The sequence below is a fragment of the Hippocampus bargibanti genome, linkage group LG05 (genome assembly GCF_051943395.1).
Source record: "Hippocampus bargibanti isolate YZ-2025 linkage group LG05, ASM5194339v1, whole genome shotgun sequence".
NCBI lineage: Eukaryota > Metazoa > Chordata > Actinopteri > Syngnathiformes > Syngnathidae > Hippocampus > Hippocampus bargibanti.
Window position 1 is genome coordinate 5,430,801 of NC_142738.1, and position 15,298 is coordinate 5,446,098.

At 36.7% G+C, this 15,298-nt stretch overlaps 1 protein-coding gene across 3 annotated transcripts in view; it reads right to left on the reverse strand.

Moving 5' to 3' along the window:
* Positions 1–15,298, reverse strand: part of LOC148897610 (transcription factor SOX-6-like) — a 116,528-nt gene that overhangs the window by 44,298 nt on the left and 56,932 nt on the right. For all 3 annotated transcript variants that reach the window (XM_088996511.1, XM_088996513.1, XM_088996510.1), the window contains 3 exons: positions 13,944–14,033; positions 4,198–4,370; positions 350–418 (listed from right to left, as the gene is read on the reverse strand). In XM_088996511.1, the coding sequence (XP_088852637.1) occupies positions 350–418; positions 4,198–4,370; positions 13,944–14,033 (332 nt within the window). The remainder of the gene's footprint in view (positions 1–349; positions 419–4,197; positions 4,371–13,943; positions 14,034–15,298) is intronic.

The following is a 15,298-nucleotide window of genomic DNA, read 5'->3' on the forward strand; positions in this document are numbered from 1 at the left end:
TTTGCAAAGGTCGTGCTTTGATAGCCAAATATAATACGTACCGTATGTGGTGTAGTATTGCCTTTTATGAGCAAACACGGTGGCCAAATGTCAAAATATTTTATTCTGATGGTAAACTCAGCAAAAATCTATCACTTTAACAAATCCAAAGCCTGGCAGGCCTTTTATGGCCAAAAAAATAAAATGTAAAAAAAAATTCCATTGACTAATAAAGCCCTGTTTTTTTTAATGGAGTACAAATATCAAGTTTTAACAGACAGCATTTACATGGAAAAAAATCCCTTTCAACAAACCACCAATCATTTCAAAATGGTCCTTCTAATGGAACTGCGAAGTAAACATAACTCACCTGAATCTGCTGTTGGAGAATGTTGATCTTGTGTTGTTGCTGCAGAAGCTGCTGCTGTTGTCGGGCAATCTGCAAACATGCGCACATGAAAAGATCAATCAGCCATATCGTCCACAGATTCAGGATTTTTTTTTAACATTTGTATTGGATTGGATTGGATTAGCCTTTATTAGTCTCGCAGTGGAGAAATTGACATTTCACAGTAACAAAGTGAGGGAAGTAAGAGGAAAGGAAAGGAAGAAGTAGAAAAACAACATACAAAAGCTGCTGTAAAGGTAGCCACTCCCTGCGGCGCCATCTTGAAGTCAAACCAACAACAACAAAAACGAAATAACAAATAATGTGACACACCACAAAATACACTGACAGTCTTGAGAACTTTCTGCACCATATTTGTTGAACGAAACAGTTCTAGATGAAAGAGGAGAGGATCAATGTGTCCTTTTCACCAGTGGATCAGGGACATCATGGTGGAATGTGCATGTTTTATGGGGATCTGGGAACGGATTATGTTCATTTTAATGGTTTCCTATGGGAAATAATTTTTTGGGGATACACACTTTTCGCCTTACAGACTCTGTCACTGTATTTCCATTTCTATTTCTTACGTCAAAAACTACACAGAACACAATTGATGAGGAACTAGGTAAAATTATTGCATAGAAAGCACCTACAAGGGATCATTCCTCAAGATGGTGAAAGAAGAAGGTTACGTTCTTCATCAGAATCAGAATCACAATCATCTTTATTGCCAAGTATGTAGAACACACAAGGAATTTGTTTCCGGTCGAACACACTGCACTAGTATCATCAGCAAAAAAATTGCAAAGAGGCACAATACAATTCCATTTGGGCTACTGTTCAAAGAGTTCAAAGAGTTAATGCTGTTTAATGCTGAGGAAACCGGCCACTCCATTCCATCAAACCATCAACGACCATCACAAATGTAAATAAAAAAAGACTATTATTATTAGTACAGTTTATTTCTTTAATTATAATACCAAAACACATTTATTACATACATACATTACATAAAGTACGGTATATTTTGTATCGTTTTAAGGCTTAGAAAATTAGAAAGTTGAAAATTATGTTTTATGGGGACCTGGGAACGGATTATGTTCATTTTAATGGTTTCCTATGGGAAATATATTTTTGGGGATACACACTTTTCGCCTTACACACTCTGTCACTGTATTTCCATTTCTATTTCTTGCGTCAAAAACAGCATGCAGATTTTACGGTATCTTTAGGACAAAAAAAAAAAAAAAAGAAAACGCGGACGTGTCTGGGCCAATCCGACATGTCTGAACACCCGATCTGACGCAGGTTTGTTTTGCTTCAAACATCAGAGATTCATCGCCAACGGTGAAGCACCTGATGAAGAATAAAAAGTGAAAGCGCTGCCTCCAGGATGGGTCATTCTATATCTATATATTTATTCGGCGGCGTAATTACAGGTCGCCGAATGGAAGGCGGCAACCCATTTGTGCGCATGTCATATTTCATTAAAGGCACCTTTTCTCTGCGGGGCGTTTTGCAGCCTATCTTGTCTCAACAGCCAGATGACTGCTGGATGTAAAACTCGATCATTTCTTCTTTTCCTTCCTTTGTGAGCCGCTGAGTGCCGGAATGTGTTGTGACGGGCTCTCGGCCAAATGCGCAGCCCTGTCATGCGCTGACCAAGACGCTAACGCTGTCGGTGCTAACGAGAAACGGCCTCACCTCTGTTGTTTTTAATGGCAACCTGCTAATTATTTATGAGGTGTGACACCTGCAAATACGTTCCACTTCGGGCTGATGTGCTAATGACTCCTTTCCGAGAAAAGCTCATTTGCTCATATAGGCAAGGTGACACCCATCAATGCAACATTTCCATTTTATGAGCAAGAAAATGTGTTTGCTCTTCAATCGGCCTCAAGGTAAGACCGTAAAGTTGAAACCCAAAAATGCTGCTGAAACAAATAGCAGTCAGAAAAGCACATTTAGCGCATATCCTGTCACCTCTGTGGAAGCAACGAAATAGCTGTTGAGGATCATAGGAGAGATTTTTAGCGGCATCCGGCATATGGTGGCGCAATGTGGTAATCAGCACACTATAAATAACTTAACCCGGTCTGCGTACTTCCACAAACGCAATATCAGTCGTCTTCGTGATTGATTGATTCGTTCATTCATTCATTCACTCATCCATTCATTCAATTTTCTATTTATTAAATTAATTGTGAATTTCTTTATTTTTATTTGGGTTTTTGTCTATGTATTTATTCATGAATTAATTTATTTATTTGTCTTTTTTTATTATTGTTACTTTCAGACCTTGTTGTAAGTCAAAGAAAAAAAAAAAGATAAACCCACTGTACTGCCTTTCCACATGTGCAAGGACTGCCGGAGGCACTGATGAACTTTCAACAGTTAATTTCACCCGAAAAAACAGTAAAAAGTGCAAATACAAAAATGACACCCGCAAAAAGTTGCTGTAGGCCACAATTCACGTCTAGATGCTAACACGCTAGCACACCATCCCACTAGGCCACAATCTATTTTCAATAAATAGATCAATGACCTTGATAAATCACATCAATCTGGGCTCTCAAATTGCATTAAAATCCTTTATGAGGTTTGTTTCAAATAATTAAATCATCGCAAGTCTTTGATAGAAATATAACACTTCAACTGTTTCCTCTTGAGGTGTCTTCAGTTTAGAGCACAGGTGTCAAAGTCAAGGCCCGCGGGCCAAATCCGGCCCGCCACATCATTTTTTTCGGCCCGCGAAAGCAAATCAAACGTGTTAAATTCCATGATGATTGCTAAAATCTGAGCCAAAATTGCATATTTTTGGATGTCAACCACAATAAAAGTCATTATTCTTGACTTCAGATTTGAAAATGAGTTATTCATTAATTTGCTGTGTGCTCTATATGTAATATTTGAAGGGATTTAAACATTCTAATGGGGTCCCCAAATTCATAACGGCCCTCGAGAGGAAAGCATAACTACAATGTGGCCCCGCAGCAAAAAATGACTTTGACACCCCTGGTTTAGAGCTTGTTAGATTTGTATTACTAAAGATTTGTCTTATTCTTAGATAACTATCTGATTTAAGTTTAAAAATACACAGCCAACTGTGTGCAAAAAAAAAATGTTATTTTTCACAAATAAAATTTGCTGATTTCATTTTTAAAAATGGGAAAACATTTTTATTTCATTATAGTGTTAAAATTATTCTACATTCAGCAATGTTATTAACTCATTCACTGCTATTCACGAATTTATTCGGGAATTGAAAATATGACATAGAGGACCATTCCCAAATGTTTTCCGTTTTTTTATGCTTGGGTGCCGATAAAGCGCTGCCATGGCCTCTGGCAAAGTTTTTTTCTTTCCCACAAGGGGGCAGCATTTCCCTTTTTTTTCCATGTTAGCTCTTTGTTCCAGTTGTTCAGCTGTTGTTAAAGCGCTATATAAACCAATATTTATATATTGCATTGCATTTTGGACAGCTGCCCCAATTTCAAGCTCAGATAACTCCAGACCCATATCATTTAGGAATTACCTTTTTTTCTGATTAAAGAAGAGAGTCTAACGCTGTAGTGAGTGTTTATGTAGTCCTAAAACTCAATATTCTGTGGGTCCTGGAATTCCCTGGCACCGGAGTTGACACATTTCTGTCAGTAAATGAGTTAAATATAATTTTTATTTTATAAAAACATTGCTTTAGGTACCAGGGATGAACCATGGGAGGGTGCTGTTGAAAATGCTTAAAACATTAAAACAATCAGCTCACTAGATTAGGCCTTGATGAGCAGAATTATTCTAAAAAAAATAATAATTATTGAGTCTTGGACCTGTTCCTGCTGTTGCCGTGCGAGGTCCATCTGTTGCCGCTGTTTTTCCAGCTGCGAGGTGGCCATCTTCTTCTGCTCATCATGGGCGCAGAGGAGCTGCTCCCTCAGGTTGATCAGTTGGCTGATCATGGTGGACAGTTGGTGCTCCTTCTCCTCCAGAGACTCGGTCGTTCCTGCACCGTCAAACAAACCAATCAATGCCAGTCTATTTGGAGAATAAGGGAGGTGAACTTCTTTTGACACTTGAAAGCTATTTCTTGAGGTTTTTGATGATTTGTAAAATCAATAAATAAACAAACAAACAAATAATATGCATAAATACACTGATACCTCGGTTTACGGACCCCTTGGCTTATGAGCTTTTCGGTTAACAAACGTTAAATTTATGAGAAATTTGCCATAATGAGGGATGTGTCGTTCGCGAGCGAGCCCGTTCTCCTAACAAGAACATGGCAGCCGGCTTGTTTTGATCCTCTATTCCCCACCCCCAGTCGTCGGTTAAAGCCACGTGATTGGTCAAGAATGCAGCAGTGAGGGGGGGGGGGGTTAAACATTAAAGAGACAGGCAGACAACATTGAGAGTTTCAACTTTGATGGTTCAAAGGCAGAGTGTAGACTGCAAGGTTAAAATATCCCATCAATCAGGCTCCACAAACAATCCGCACAAGCCATCTGTACGCTTGATGCAAAAAGCTATCAACCCAGCTAAACAGAACACAATAGATGAGGAACTAGATGAAATTATCACAGAGAAAGCACCTACAAGGGATCATTCCTCAAGATGGTAAAAGAAGGCTATGTTCCTCAACAAGTGTTTAATGCTGATGAAACCGGCCACTCCATTCCATCAAGCCAGCAACGACAATCACAAAGGTAAATAAAACAACTTTATTATACTGTACTGTTTATTTCTTTAATTATAATACCACATCACATTTATTATACATATAATAAGGTATATTTTGTGTAGTTTTAAGGCTTAGAAAATTAGCAAGTAGAAAATGAGGTTTTATGGGGACCTGGAAACGGATTATTCTCATTTTAATGGTTTCCTATGTGAAATTAATTTTTGGGATACACACTTTTTGCCTTACACGCTCTGTCTGGGAACCAATTCAGTTTGTACGCCAGGGTATCACTGTACAATAAATAAATAAATACAAAAATAAATAAACAAACAAATAAATAAATAAAATCATAAATAAATTAATTAATAATTAAATAAATAGATAAATGCTAAATAATTTTGGCTGTAACCTTGAGACACAAATGTGTTATTCGTTTCCCACTTAAGGTAGTGCATATTTTTTTTTCAACCTTGCGAAGGAATTTTACTTTTCTTTTTTATATATAAACACACATAATCAAATTGATGAGAACTTCCACTGAACGACGACACTTGTGTAACTCGAAGTGCCTTCGACTCAAAGCGCTCCTTCAGCCAATGTCACGGCAAAAAAAAAAAAAAATAAATTGCAACAATGAAAACTTGCTTTTTCACACATGCGGAAAATCCGGCTGCTTATAAGTCATGCCGGCACACGCCGAGCCAACGTTTGTTGCCTTATGTCTGCACTCCCGCAATAATAAAAGCCACTTGCGTTTACAAGCTTTTGTCGACTTCAAGATTCTTCAGAGTGCAGAAAGGAGAAGGTTATACAAAAAGTCATTAAAGTTGCCATTCAGATGACAACATGTTGTGTTTTGCGATTTACAAGCCTCTATTTCACCAAGAATTTTTGGATAATGTGTTTTATTTATTTTTAATTTTTGCCATAAAATTCAATTCACAAGTCTTTGCTAATTTGGGTGCGTGGGAGTGTTTTGTTATAGTGTGATAGGTTTTTGTGTTTTTTTTGTCCGGTTATTTGAGACATTTTGGGGGATTTGGTTTTGCAATTCGTGTGAAAGTTCACTGTGTGAGAGTTTTTTATGCCATTTTTTTTGGTGAATGTGAGATTTTTTTGGGGGGTGAGCATGATAGGTTTTTGTGTGTTAGTGTCAAAGTTTATGTGTATGAGTGGGAATGTGTGAGTTTGTTTCCTTTTTTTTAATTTTTGCGATCAGTGTGAAAGTTTTTCATGGATTTTTTGGGATATATATGAGATTTTTGGAGGGGGTCTGTGAGCATGAGAGTTTTTGTGTGTGTGTTTGTATTTTTTTTACTGTTTTTTTCATGTAAGGTGTGTCGAAGTTTGTATGTGTGAGTGAGGATGTGTGATTTTTTTTTTCTTTTTTCTGGGGGGATGGGTATGAAAGTCTACTGTGTGAGTTTTTTATGCAAATGTTTTTTTGGGCTTTACGTGAGATTTTTTGGGGGTTTGAGCATGAGTTTTTTTGTGTTTATCAAAGTTTTTTTATATTATGTGAAGGTTTTTTGCACGTAAGGCATTTCTGTGTGTCAAAGCTTGTGTGTGTGAGTGAGGATGTGTGAATATTTTTTTCTTTTTTTGGGGACTAGTGTGAAAGTCTTGTTTACTGTGTGAGAGTTTTTTATGCCATTTTTTTTGGTGAATGTGAGATTTTTTGAGGGGGTGAGCATGATAGGTTTTTTTGTGTGTTTGCGTCAAAGTTTATGTGTATGAGTGAGAATGTGTGAGTTTGTTTCCTTTTTTTTCATTTTTGCGATCAGTGTGAAAGTCTTATTGTGTGAGAGTTTTTCATGGATTTTTTGGGGGTATATATGAGATTTTTAGAGGGGGTCTGTGAGCATGAGAGTTTTTTTGTGTGTGTTTGTATTTTTTTTTACTGTTTTTTTGATGTAAGGTGTGTCGAAGTTTGTATGTGTGAGTGAGGATGTGTGATTTTTTTTTTCTTTTTTCTGGGGGGATGGGTATGAAAGTCTACTGTGTGAGTTTTTTATGCAAATGTTTTTTTGGGCTTTACGTGAGATTTTTTGGGGGTTTGAGCATGAGTTTTTTTGGGTTTATCAAAGTTTTTTTTATATTATGTGAAGGTTTTTTGCACATAAGGCATTTTTGTGTGTCAAAGCTTGTGTGTGTGAGTGAAGATGTGTGAATATTTTTTTTCTTTTTTGGGGGACTAGTGTGAAAGTCTTGTTTACTGTGTGAGAGTTTTTTATGCCATTTTTTTGGTGAATGTGAGATTTTTTGGGGGGGTGATCATGATAGGTTTTTTGTGTGTTTGTGTCAAAGTTTATGTGTATGAGTGAGAATGTGTGAGTTTGTTTCCTTTTTTTTCATTTTTGCGATCAGTGTGAAAGTCTTATTGTGTGAGAGTTTTTCATGGATTTTTTGGGGGTATATATGAGATTTTTAGAGGGGGTCTGTGAGCATGAGAGTTTTTTTGTGTGTGGTTGTATTTTTTTACTGTTTTTTTGATGTAAGGTGTGTCGAAGTTTGTATGTGTGAGTGAGGATGTGTGATTTTTTTTCTTTTTTCTGGGGGGATGGGTATGAAAGTCTACTGTGTGAGTTTTTTATGCAAATGTTTTTTTTGGACTGTACGTGAGATTTTTGGGGGGTTTGAGCATGAGTTTTTTTGTGTTTATCAAAGTTTTTTTATATTATGTGTATTATGTATAAAGGTTTTTTGCACATAAGGCATTTCTGTGTGTCAAAGCTTGTGTGTGTGAGTGAGGATGTGTGAAAGTTTCTTTGTCTTTTTTGGGCGGGGTGATTAGTCGTGTGAAATTCGTGTTTACTGTGTGAGAATTTTTCATGCAATTTTTTTGGGCTGTATGTGAGATTTTTAGGGGGTTTGAGCATGAGTTTTTTGTGTAAGTTATTTTTGATATTCTGTGAAGGTTTTTTGCATATAAGGCATTTGTGTGTGTTTGTGTGAGGATGTGTGAATATTTGTTTCTTTTTTGCGGGGGCTAGTGTGAAAGTCTTGTTTACTGTGTGAGAGTTTTTATGCCATTTTTTGGTGAATGTGAGATTTTTTGGGATGAGTGTGAAAGTCTTGTTTATTGTATGAGAATTGTTTCATGCGAATGTTACTTTTTTGTGTATGTGAGATTTTTCGGGGGGTGTGCATGAGTTTTTTTTGTGTTTTTAATTTTTTTTTATTATGTGAAGGTTTTTTGCATACAAGGTGATTTTGTGTGTCAAAGTGTGTGTGCGAGTGAGGATGTGTGAAAGTTTTTTTGGGGGGGGATGATGAGTATGAAAGTCTTGTTTGCTGTGTGGGTTTTTCATGCAAATGTTTTTTTTTGGTGTTTGTAAGATTTTTTGGGGGGGTTAGCATGAGAGTTTTTTTGTATTTGTATTTTTTTTTAGTATGTGAACGTGTTTTGCAGAAAAGGTGAATTTGTGTGTGTGAGTGAGGATGTGTGAATGTTTATTTGTCTTTTTTGGGGGGAGGGGATTTGTGTGAAAGTCTTGTTTACAGTGTGAGTTTTTCATGGAAATCTTTTTTTTTTGTGTATATGAGATTTTTTGGGGGGTATGAGCAGGAGAGGTTTTGTTTTGCAAAAGTTTTTTTTATATTATGTGAAGGGTTTTTTGCATGTGAGATGTTCCTGTGTGTCAAAGTTTGTGTGTGAGTGAGGATGTGAGTTTTTTCTTCTTTTTTTGTGGGATTAGTGTGAAAGTCTCATTTACCGTGTGAGAGTTTTCATGCACTTTATTGTTATTTTTTTGGGTGAATGTGAGATTTTTTGGGGGGTGAGCATGAGAGTTTTTTTAAATTGTTTTCATTACGTGAAGGATTTTTTGCATGTGAGATGTTTATGCGTGTCAAAGTTTGTGTGTGAGGGAGGATGTGTGAATGTTTTTTTTTATTTTTTCGTTTTTGGGATTAGTGTGAATGTCTTGTTTACTGTGTGAGAGTTTCTCATGCAATTTTTTGTGAGATTTATTTGGGGGGGGGTGAGCATGCATTTTTGTGTGTGTTTGTATTTATTTATTTTTTATTATGTGTATTTTATTATGTGTTTTTTTCATATAAAGTGTATCTCTGTGTCAAAGTTTGTGTGAGTGTGAGAGAGGATGTGTGAAAGTTGTTTTTTTCTTTTTTCTCTGTTTTACAGTAAAGTCTCGTTATATCGATATTGGTTATATCGATAGTACTGCTTATTACGATACTATTTCTATGAACTCAAGGAGAAAATTTACATGCCCGCAGGATCGGATATATCGATAGTCCGGTTATATCGATATTTTTTCCGACTCCCGAGAATATCGATATAACGAGACTTGACTGTAGTTAAGTTTCCATCGACCAATGGAAATGTCCATAATCGATAAGACAAAATTGCAACAAAAGTTTTTTTTTTGCAGGAGTTTGACAGCAACATGAGTTGGAATATGTGTTGATGTTTGGAAGTTGGATTGCGTGTGTGTGTGTGTGTGTGTGTGTGTGTGTGTGTGTAGGTATGCGTGTGTATGCGTGTGTGTGCGTGTGTGTGCATGTGTGTGTGTGTATTCGTGTGTGTATGTGTGTGTGTTTCTGTATGTTTGTCTCCAAGGTCCTGCCCTGGGGCCACGTAGAGAGACTGAAGGGTGGCCCCGACATTACCTGCATACTAACAAAGTCTCCATTGTAGTCCCCTTTTGTGGGGAGGGGGGATTTAAGGGGGTGCATTTTGTGCCCCCCAACACACACATGCACACATACACGAACACGCAAACCAGACACACTCACGCGCACAAACACAAGCAACACTGAAAGAATTAGCCCATAGCACCCCTGTATCAAAGGAAACATTCTCCTCTCCTTGTCGTTTTTGTTTTTCAGGCTTTTGGTTATTTTTCTTTGGGTAGCAAACAGTGGTCTCGTGGTTCTCATCGCCTTTGCGACCAAGCTCCAAACAAACCCCAAGTGAGTCAATCTTGTGCTGTTCCACAAAGGGTAGCAGTATGACGCTACTGGACGGTGGAAAGTCAGGTTTTTACAGCCATCATGACTGTTTTCTTTTCATTGAAACTGAATAAGTTCAATGATGTAAATCGAACATAATCCATCCATCCATCCATCCATCTTCTGGCACTTATCCGGGGTCAGGTCGGCTTCAGTAGGGAAGCCTAGACTTCCTTCTCCCTAGCCACTCCTTCTAGCTCTTTCTGGCGGATCCCGAGGCATTCCCAAGCCATCTGAGAGAAATATTTTCACCAGCGGGTCCTGGATCGTCCTCTAGGGTCTTCGGCTAGTGGGGTGTGCACGGAACATCTCACCATCAGATGCCCGAGCCACCTCATCTGGTTCCTGTCTCTGTGGAGGAGCAGTGGCTCGACTCTGAGCTCCTCCCGGATGACCGAGCTTATCCGAGCCCGGACACCCTACGGAGACCATTTGTATCTTGTTAGTTTCTCGAGATTCTCAGATCTTTCGGTCACGACATTCTTGGATCTTTCAGTCACCAGCCATACCTTGTGACCATAGATGAGGGTTTGGACGTAGATCGACCGGTAAATTGAGAGCTTTGTCTTTTGACTCAGCTCCTTCTTCACCATGACAGATCGGTACAAAGTCCGTATCACAGTAGATGCCATCACCGATCCGCCTGTCAATTTCTCGCTCCCTCAAACCCTCGTTCATGAACAAGACCCACAGATACTTAAAGGACAACCGACGTCTCCGGACAAGTTGTGTCCATAATTTGTAAAATCACTTCAAATGACTTCTACTGAGCGTATTTTAAAAAGATTCCACCGCATATAGCTATATTTTACGTTTTAAGACTTGAACTGAATATTCAGGAAGTCTTGTTTTCGAGTTGGTGACTATTCCTGACATGACGTCACGTCAGGAATGCCCCTGACTGAGAAAGCGACACACAATCTATTTTGGTCTGAAAACTTTGTGTTGATCCGTGATGATGGTGAAATTAGAAGGAAAACATAAATAACGCGATGGTGAATCATTGTGTGTTGCACCAAGACTACTATTTGATACTAGTTGACACAAATTCCCAGCAGACAAATCAGCCTATTTCCAATGGAGCTTGGGCGCCATCTTGTGCATTTTCTGGGACGCTACATTGGAGGCCTGACGGCTCAAAATGACACGAAAGGACTTATTTAATCGATTGCAAACATTTATGCTTTCCTCTTCAGAATATTTGAATCATATTCATAACTTGATGAGTAACAAGAAAGCATCTTCTCCGAATCTGAAGCCATTGTTTTGATTCTAGAGCACGACAAGATTTCCTGGCGTGACATCACGAACAAGGGGGCGGGACCTTCTGAAACTCGCCATCCTCGAGGTCATTTTGAAGTAGTTTGGGGACATTTTAAGTCATTTTTATTGGTGTTTTGCATTTGACTAAAAATATCAGCCTGCGTGTTTTGGGTATTTTAGATGCTATAAAATGTTTTTCTGATGTCAGTGAGGAAACCAAAAAATGGTGTCGGTTGTCCTTTAAACTCCTCCATTTGGGCCAAGGTCTCCTCATCTTTTAACATAGTCGTGAAAGGAAATAACATGCTCTGTTCAGATGGATTCCAAAGATAAGAAATCCATTGAAAGCAACAGGGGCCCCAATATTGAACCCTGTGGAACACCATACTAAAGTGAGGGAGCACAAAAGAAGTGGATGTGAAGATAAATGTAATGTGTGACTTTTGAGGATAGAAGAATTGATTGATAGATGGATTCATTTTTTTATCGTTTGCGTGAGTGTGTTGTGTGCGGTTGTTAAGCATGTTAAAACATTAGGCATTGTGTTTTTTTCCCTCTTCCGTTTCATTCATGACAAACCTGAAATTCACACAGACCCAATATTGATTCTGCTGTTAATAAGCATAAATATCATTGATGATGCAATGTAATAAGTGTCCCGTTCTCTGTAAAAGTATCAAAAGTCAATTTTCGGCGTGTTTGCATTGCAAATGTTTGTCATCGGCCTTTGTTCAACATTACAGTCACACACGGAGGAGACACACCCTTTCTGCATGCATCGCGTATGCTACATAGGCATCGTTATTATTGTTGTATGATAATCACGCAGGCTGACTGGAAGACAGATGTCGGGTTTAAAATGTGAAGTGTTTTCTGACTTTGTTTATTCAAATAAATTGTTTCAAAAAACATATGATGATATGCACATATGAATTGAAAATTTTGAGTTATTATGATGAGAATGAAAAAAAAAAGTTCCTGTTATATTGCCGGTATTCCGTAATTTATTTGAGGATATTTAAAAATACTTGAATTATGTGACACAGTATCACCAGGTTTTTTTTCCCTAAAAAAAAGAAAAAGACTCATAAATAATAATAAGAATAACATGTAAAATTTGATGACTATGCTGCAGTCTCATTTACTTAAATGGGAAAATTCATTCGAGCCGTTATAGCTTCGTATCGAAAACATCAGTACCGTTTGAATCAGACAAAGACCAATCTCGGACAAACACCAATATTGTACGAATGTTCAAATAACACGATAAGGACATGAATTAACTCATTCACTGTTAGACATGTGCTAAAATGTCTCCACTCCAGTGCCAGGGTTTTTGTCATTGTCACTCAAATTCCAGGACCCACAGAACACGCAACGGCTCCCCTCTCCATGCAAATTGGCATTTTCGTGTTTATTATGTTTGTTAAAGTCATTATAAGTGCCTTGCATTCTGGGTCCGAGAGGACAGTAATTTCATCTGTGCTGTATGTCATGCATATTAGCATATTTGACAATAAAGCTGACTTTGACTTTGAATATTGAGTTTTAGGACTACATATACATTTGATGCAGCATAGGAAACCTTATAATAATAATAATAATAATAATAATAATAATAATAATAATAATCATCATCATCATCATCATCATCATCATCATCATACATTTCATTTATAAGTGCCTTTGAAAACTCTCATGGTCACTTTACAGTCAGAGGATAAGTTTTTCTGTGTGTAAGCAGCGGCAGCCACACGCGCCAGCGTTCACTCAACCTGGAAGTAACTCAAATAAATGGAAATCCAGCTAGCTAGCCAATAGACTCTCTTCTTTCATCAGAAAATAAGAGTTAATTCCTAAATTATATGGGATATCTGGAGTTATATGAGCTTGAAATGAGGCCGTCTGTACAAAATACAATGCAATCTTGATGTGAAATGTAAATTTCTCCACTGCGAGACTAATAAAGGCAAATGCAAATCCAATCCAAACCATAAATATTGGTTAATATAGCGATTTAACAACAACTGAAGCTGGAACAAAGCGCTAACCTGGAAAAAAAGGTAATGCAACCCCTCTCCGCCAGCGCTTTATCAGCACCCCAGGAAGAAAAATCAAAACCCAAGCAAATTTGGAAATGGCGCTCTACGTCATATTTTCAATTCCCGAACACATTTGTGAATGGCAGTGAATGAGTTAACAGTAATAACATCTACTTATTAAATATATACACCTTGGCGAATTTTTTGAAAGAGCTGTTTTGCTAGTTCAAATTGCCCGTCACATTGCGTTGACCAACAAATCTGGGAACCCAAAAATTTGACTTGGCAACACGTAGAGCCTGAAATCTGATTGGCCGCAAAAAACTTTTCCGGCATTTGTCATGGGGGTTTTTAAACGTACACCGCCCCATCTTCATCAGCGTCACATTTACATTGTGTACACTTTTAAATCAAGTCTAATGCATCCGGGAGCGCATTCATGCTCAAAGTATGTACATAAAAGAAAAGAATTACAGCCTGTTTGCATTTTTTTATGCGCAGTTTGATTTGCATCCGCTTTTGTTGTTTACATACCGCCGAATAACAGACCTTATTTTAGGGGACGCTCTGAGGTTGCCTAGAGGAGCTCTCTGTACATCGACAAAGATGGATGACGTACCTTTGACGTCGCCCAGCAGCTCTGTGGCGTCGAGGCAGTCCACACGTTCCTTCCAATCCTTGGAGAGGAGACTGTCCATGCACGCCGGCTCTGAAAAACAGATGTATTTATGTCGTTATGTTTTTGTGTATTTGTGTGTATATGTGTGTATTAGTGCATTTATTTATTAATTAATTAATTTATTTATTTATTAGTTTGTGTGTGTGTTTATTTATTTATTTATTTATTGACTTATGTATTTATTTATTTATTGACTTATGTATGTATTAATATATTTTTGTATTTATTTCATTTATGTATTTATTTATTTATTTATTTATGTGTTTGCATATGTATGCATTTATTTTTTTACATGTGTTTGTTTATTTATTTATTTGTTTATTTATGTATTTATTTATGTATTTATTTATTTATTAATTTATTGACTTATTTATGTATTTTTGTATTTATTTCATTTATTTATTTACTTATTTTTGTATTTATTTATTTATTTATTTATTCCGTTAGTTGTTGATATATTTATTTATGTGTTTGCATATGCATGCATTTATTTTTTTACGTGTTTGTTTATTTATGTATTTATTTATTTATTAATTTATTGACTTATTTATGTATTTTTGTATTTATTTATTTACTTATTTATGTATTTTTGTATTTATTTCATTTATTTATTTAGTTATTTATTTATTCCGTTATTTGTTGATATATTTATTTATGTGTTTGCATATGCATGCATTTATTTTTTTTACATTTCAGAATCAGAATCAGAATCATCTTTATTGCCAAGTATGTAGAACACACAAGGAATTTGTTTGTTTATTATTTTTTTTATTTGTTGCAAAATTGCAAAAGTGTCTTTTATGCATTGTCAGAGCAGTAAACGGCTTAATGTGGCATGCACGATTTGATTAATAAATATTTTAATGACTTGATGGAGGTTGTCGCAAGAAGGAGTCATGATACCAGGAATGATCAAATTTATCGACTCAGCATTTTCATGTATGAAGATAATTTTACAATCAGTGGTCTCTGAGTGCAGTTTTATAATAATAATAATAATAATAATAATAATAATAATAATAATAATAATAATAATAATAATAATAATAATAATAATAATAATAATACACTTCATTTATAAGCGCCTTTCAAAACTCTTAAGGTCACTTTACAGTCACAGGATACGTTTTTCTGTGGGTGAGCAGTGGCAACCGCATGCGCCAGCGTCTTTCAAGATGTGATGTTTTATATTTAACTCATTCACTGCCAGACATGTGCAAAACTGTGTCCACTCCAGTGCCAGGGTTTTTGTCATTGTCAATTGAATTCCAGGACCCATAAAATATTAAGTTTTA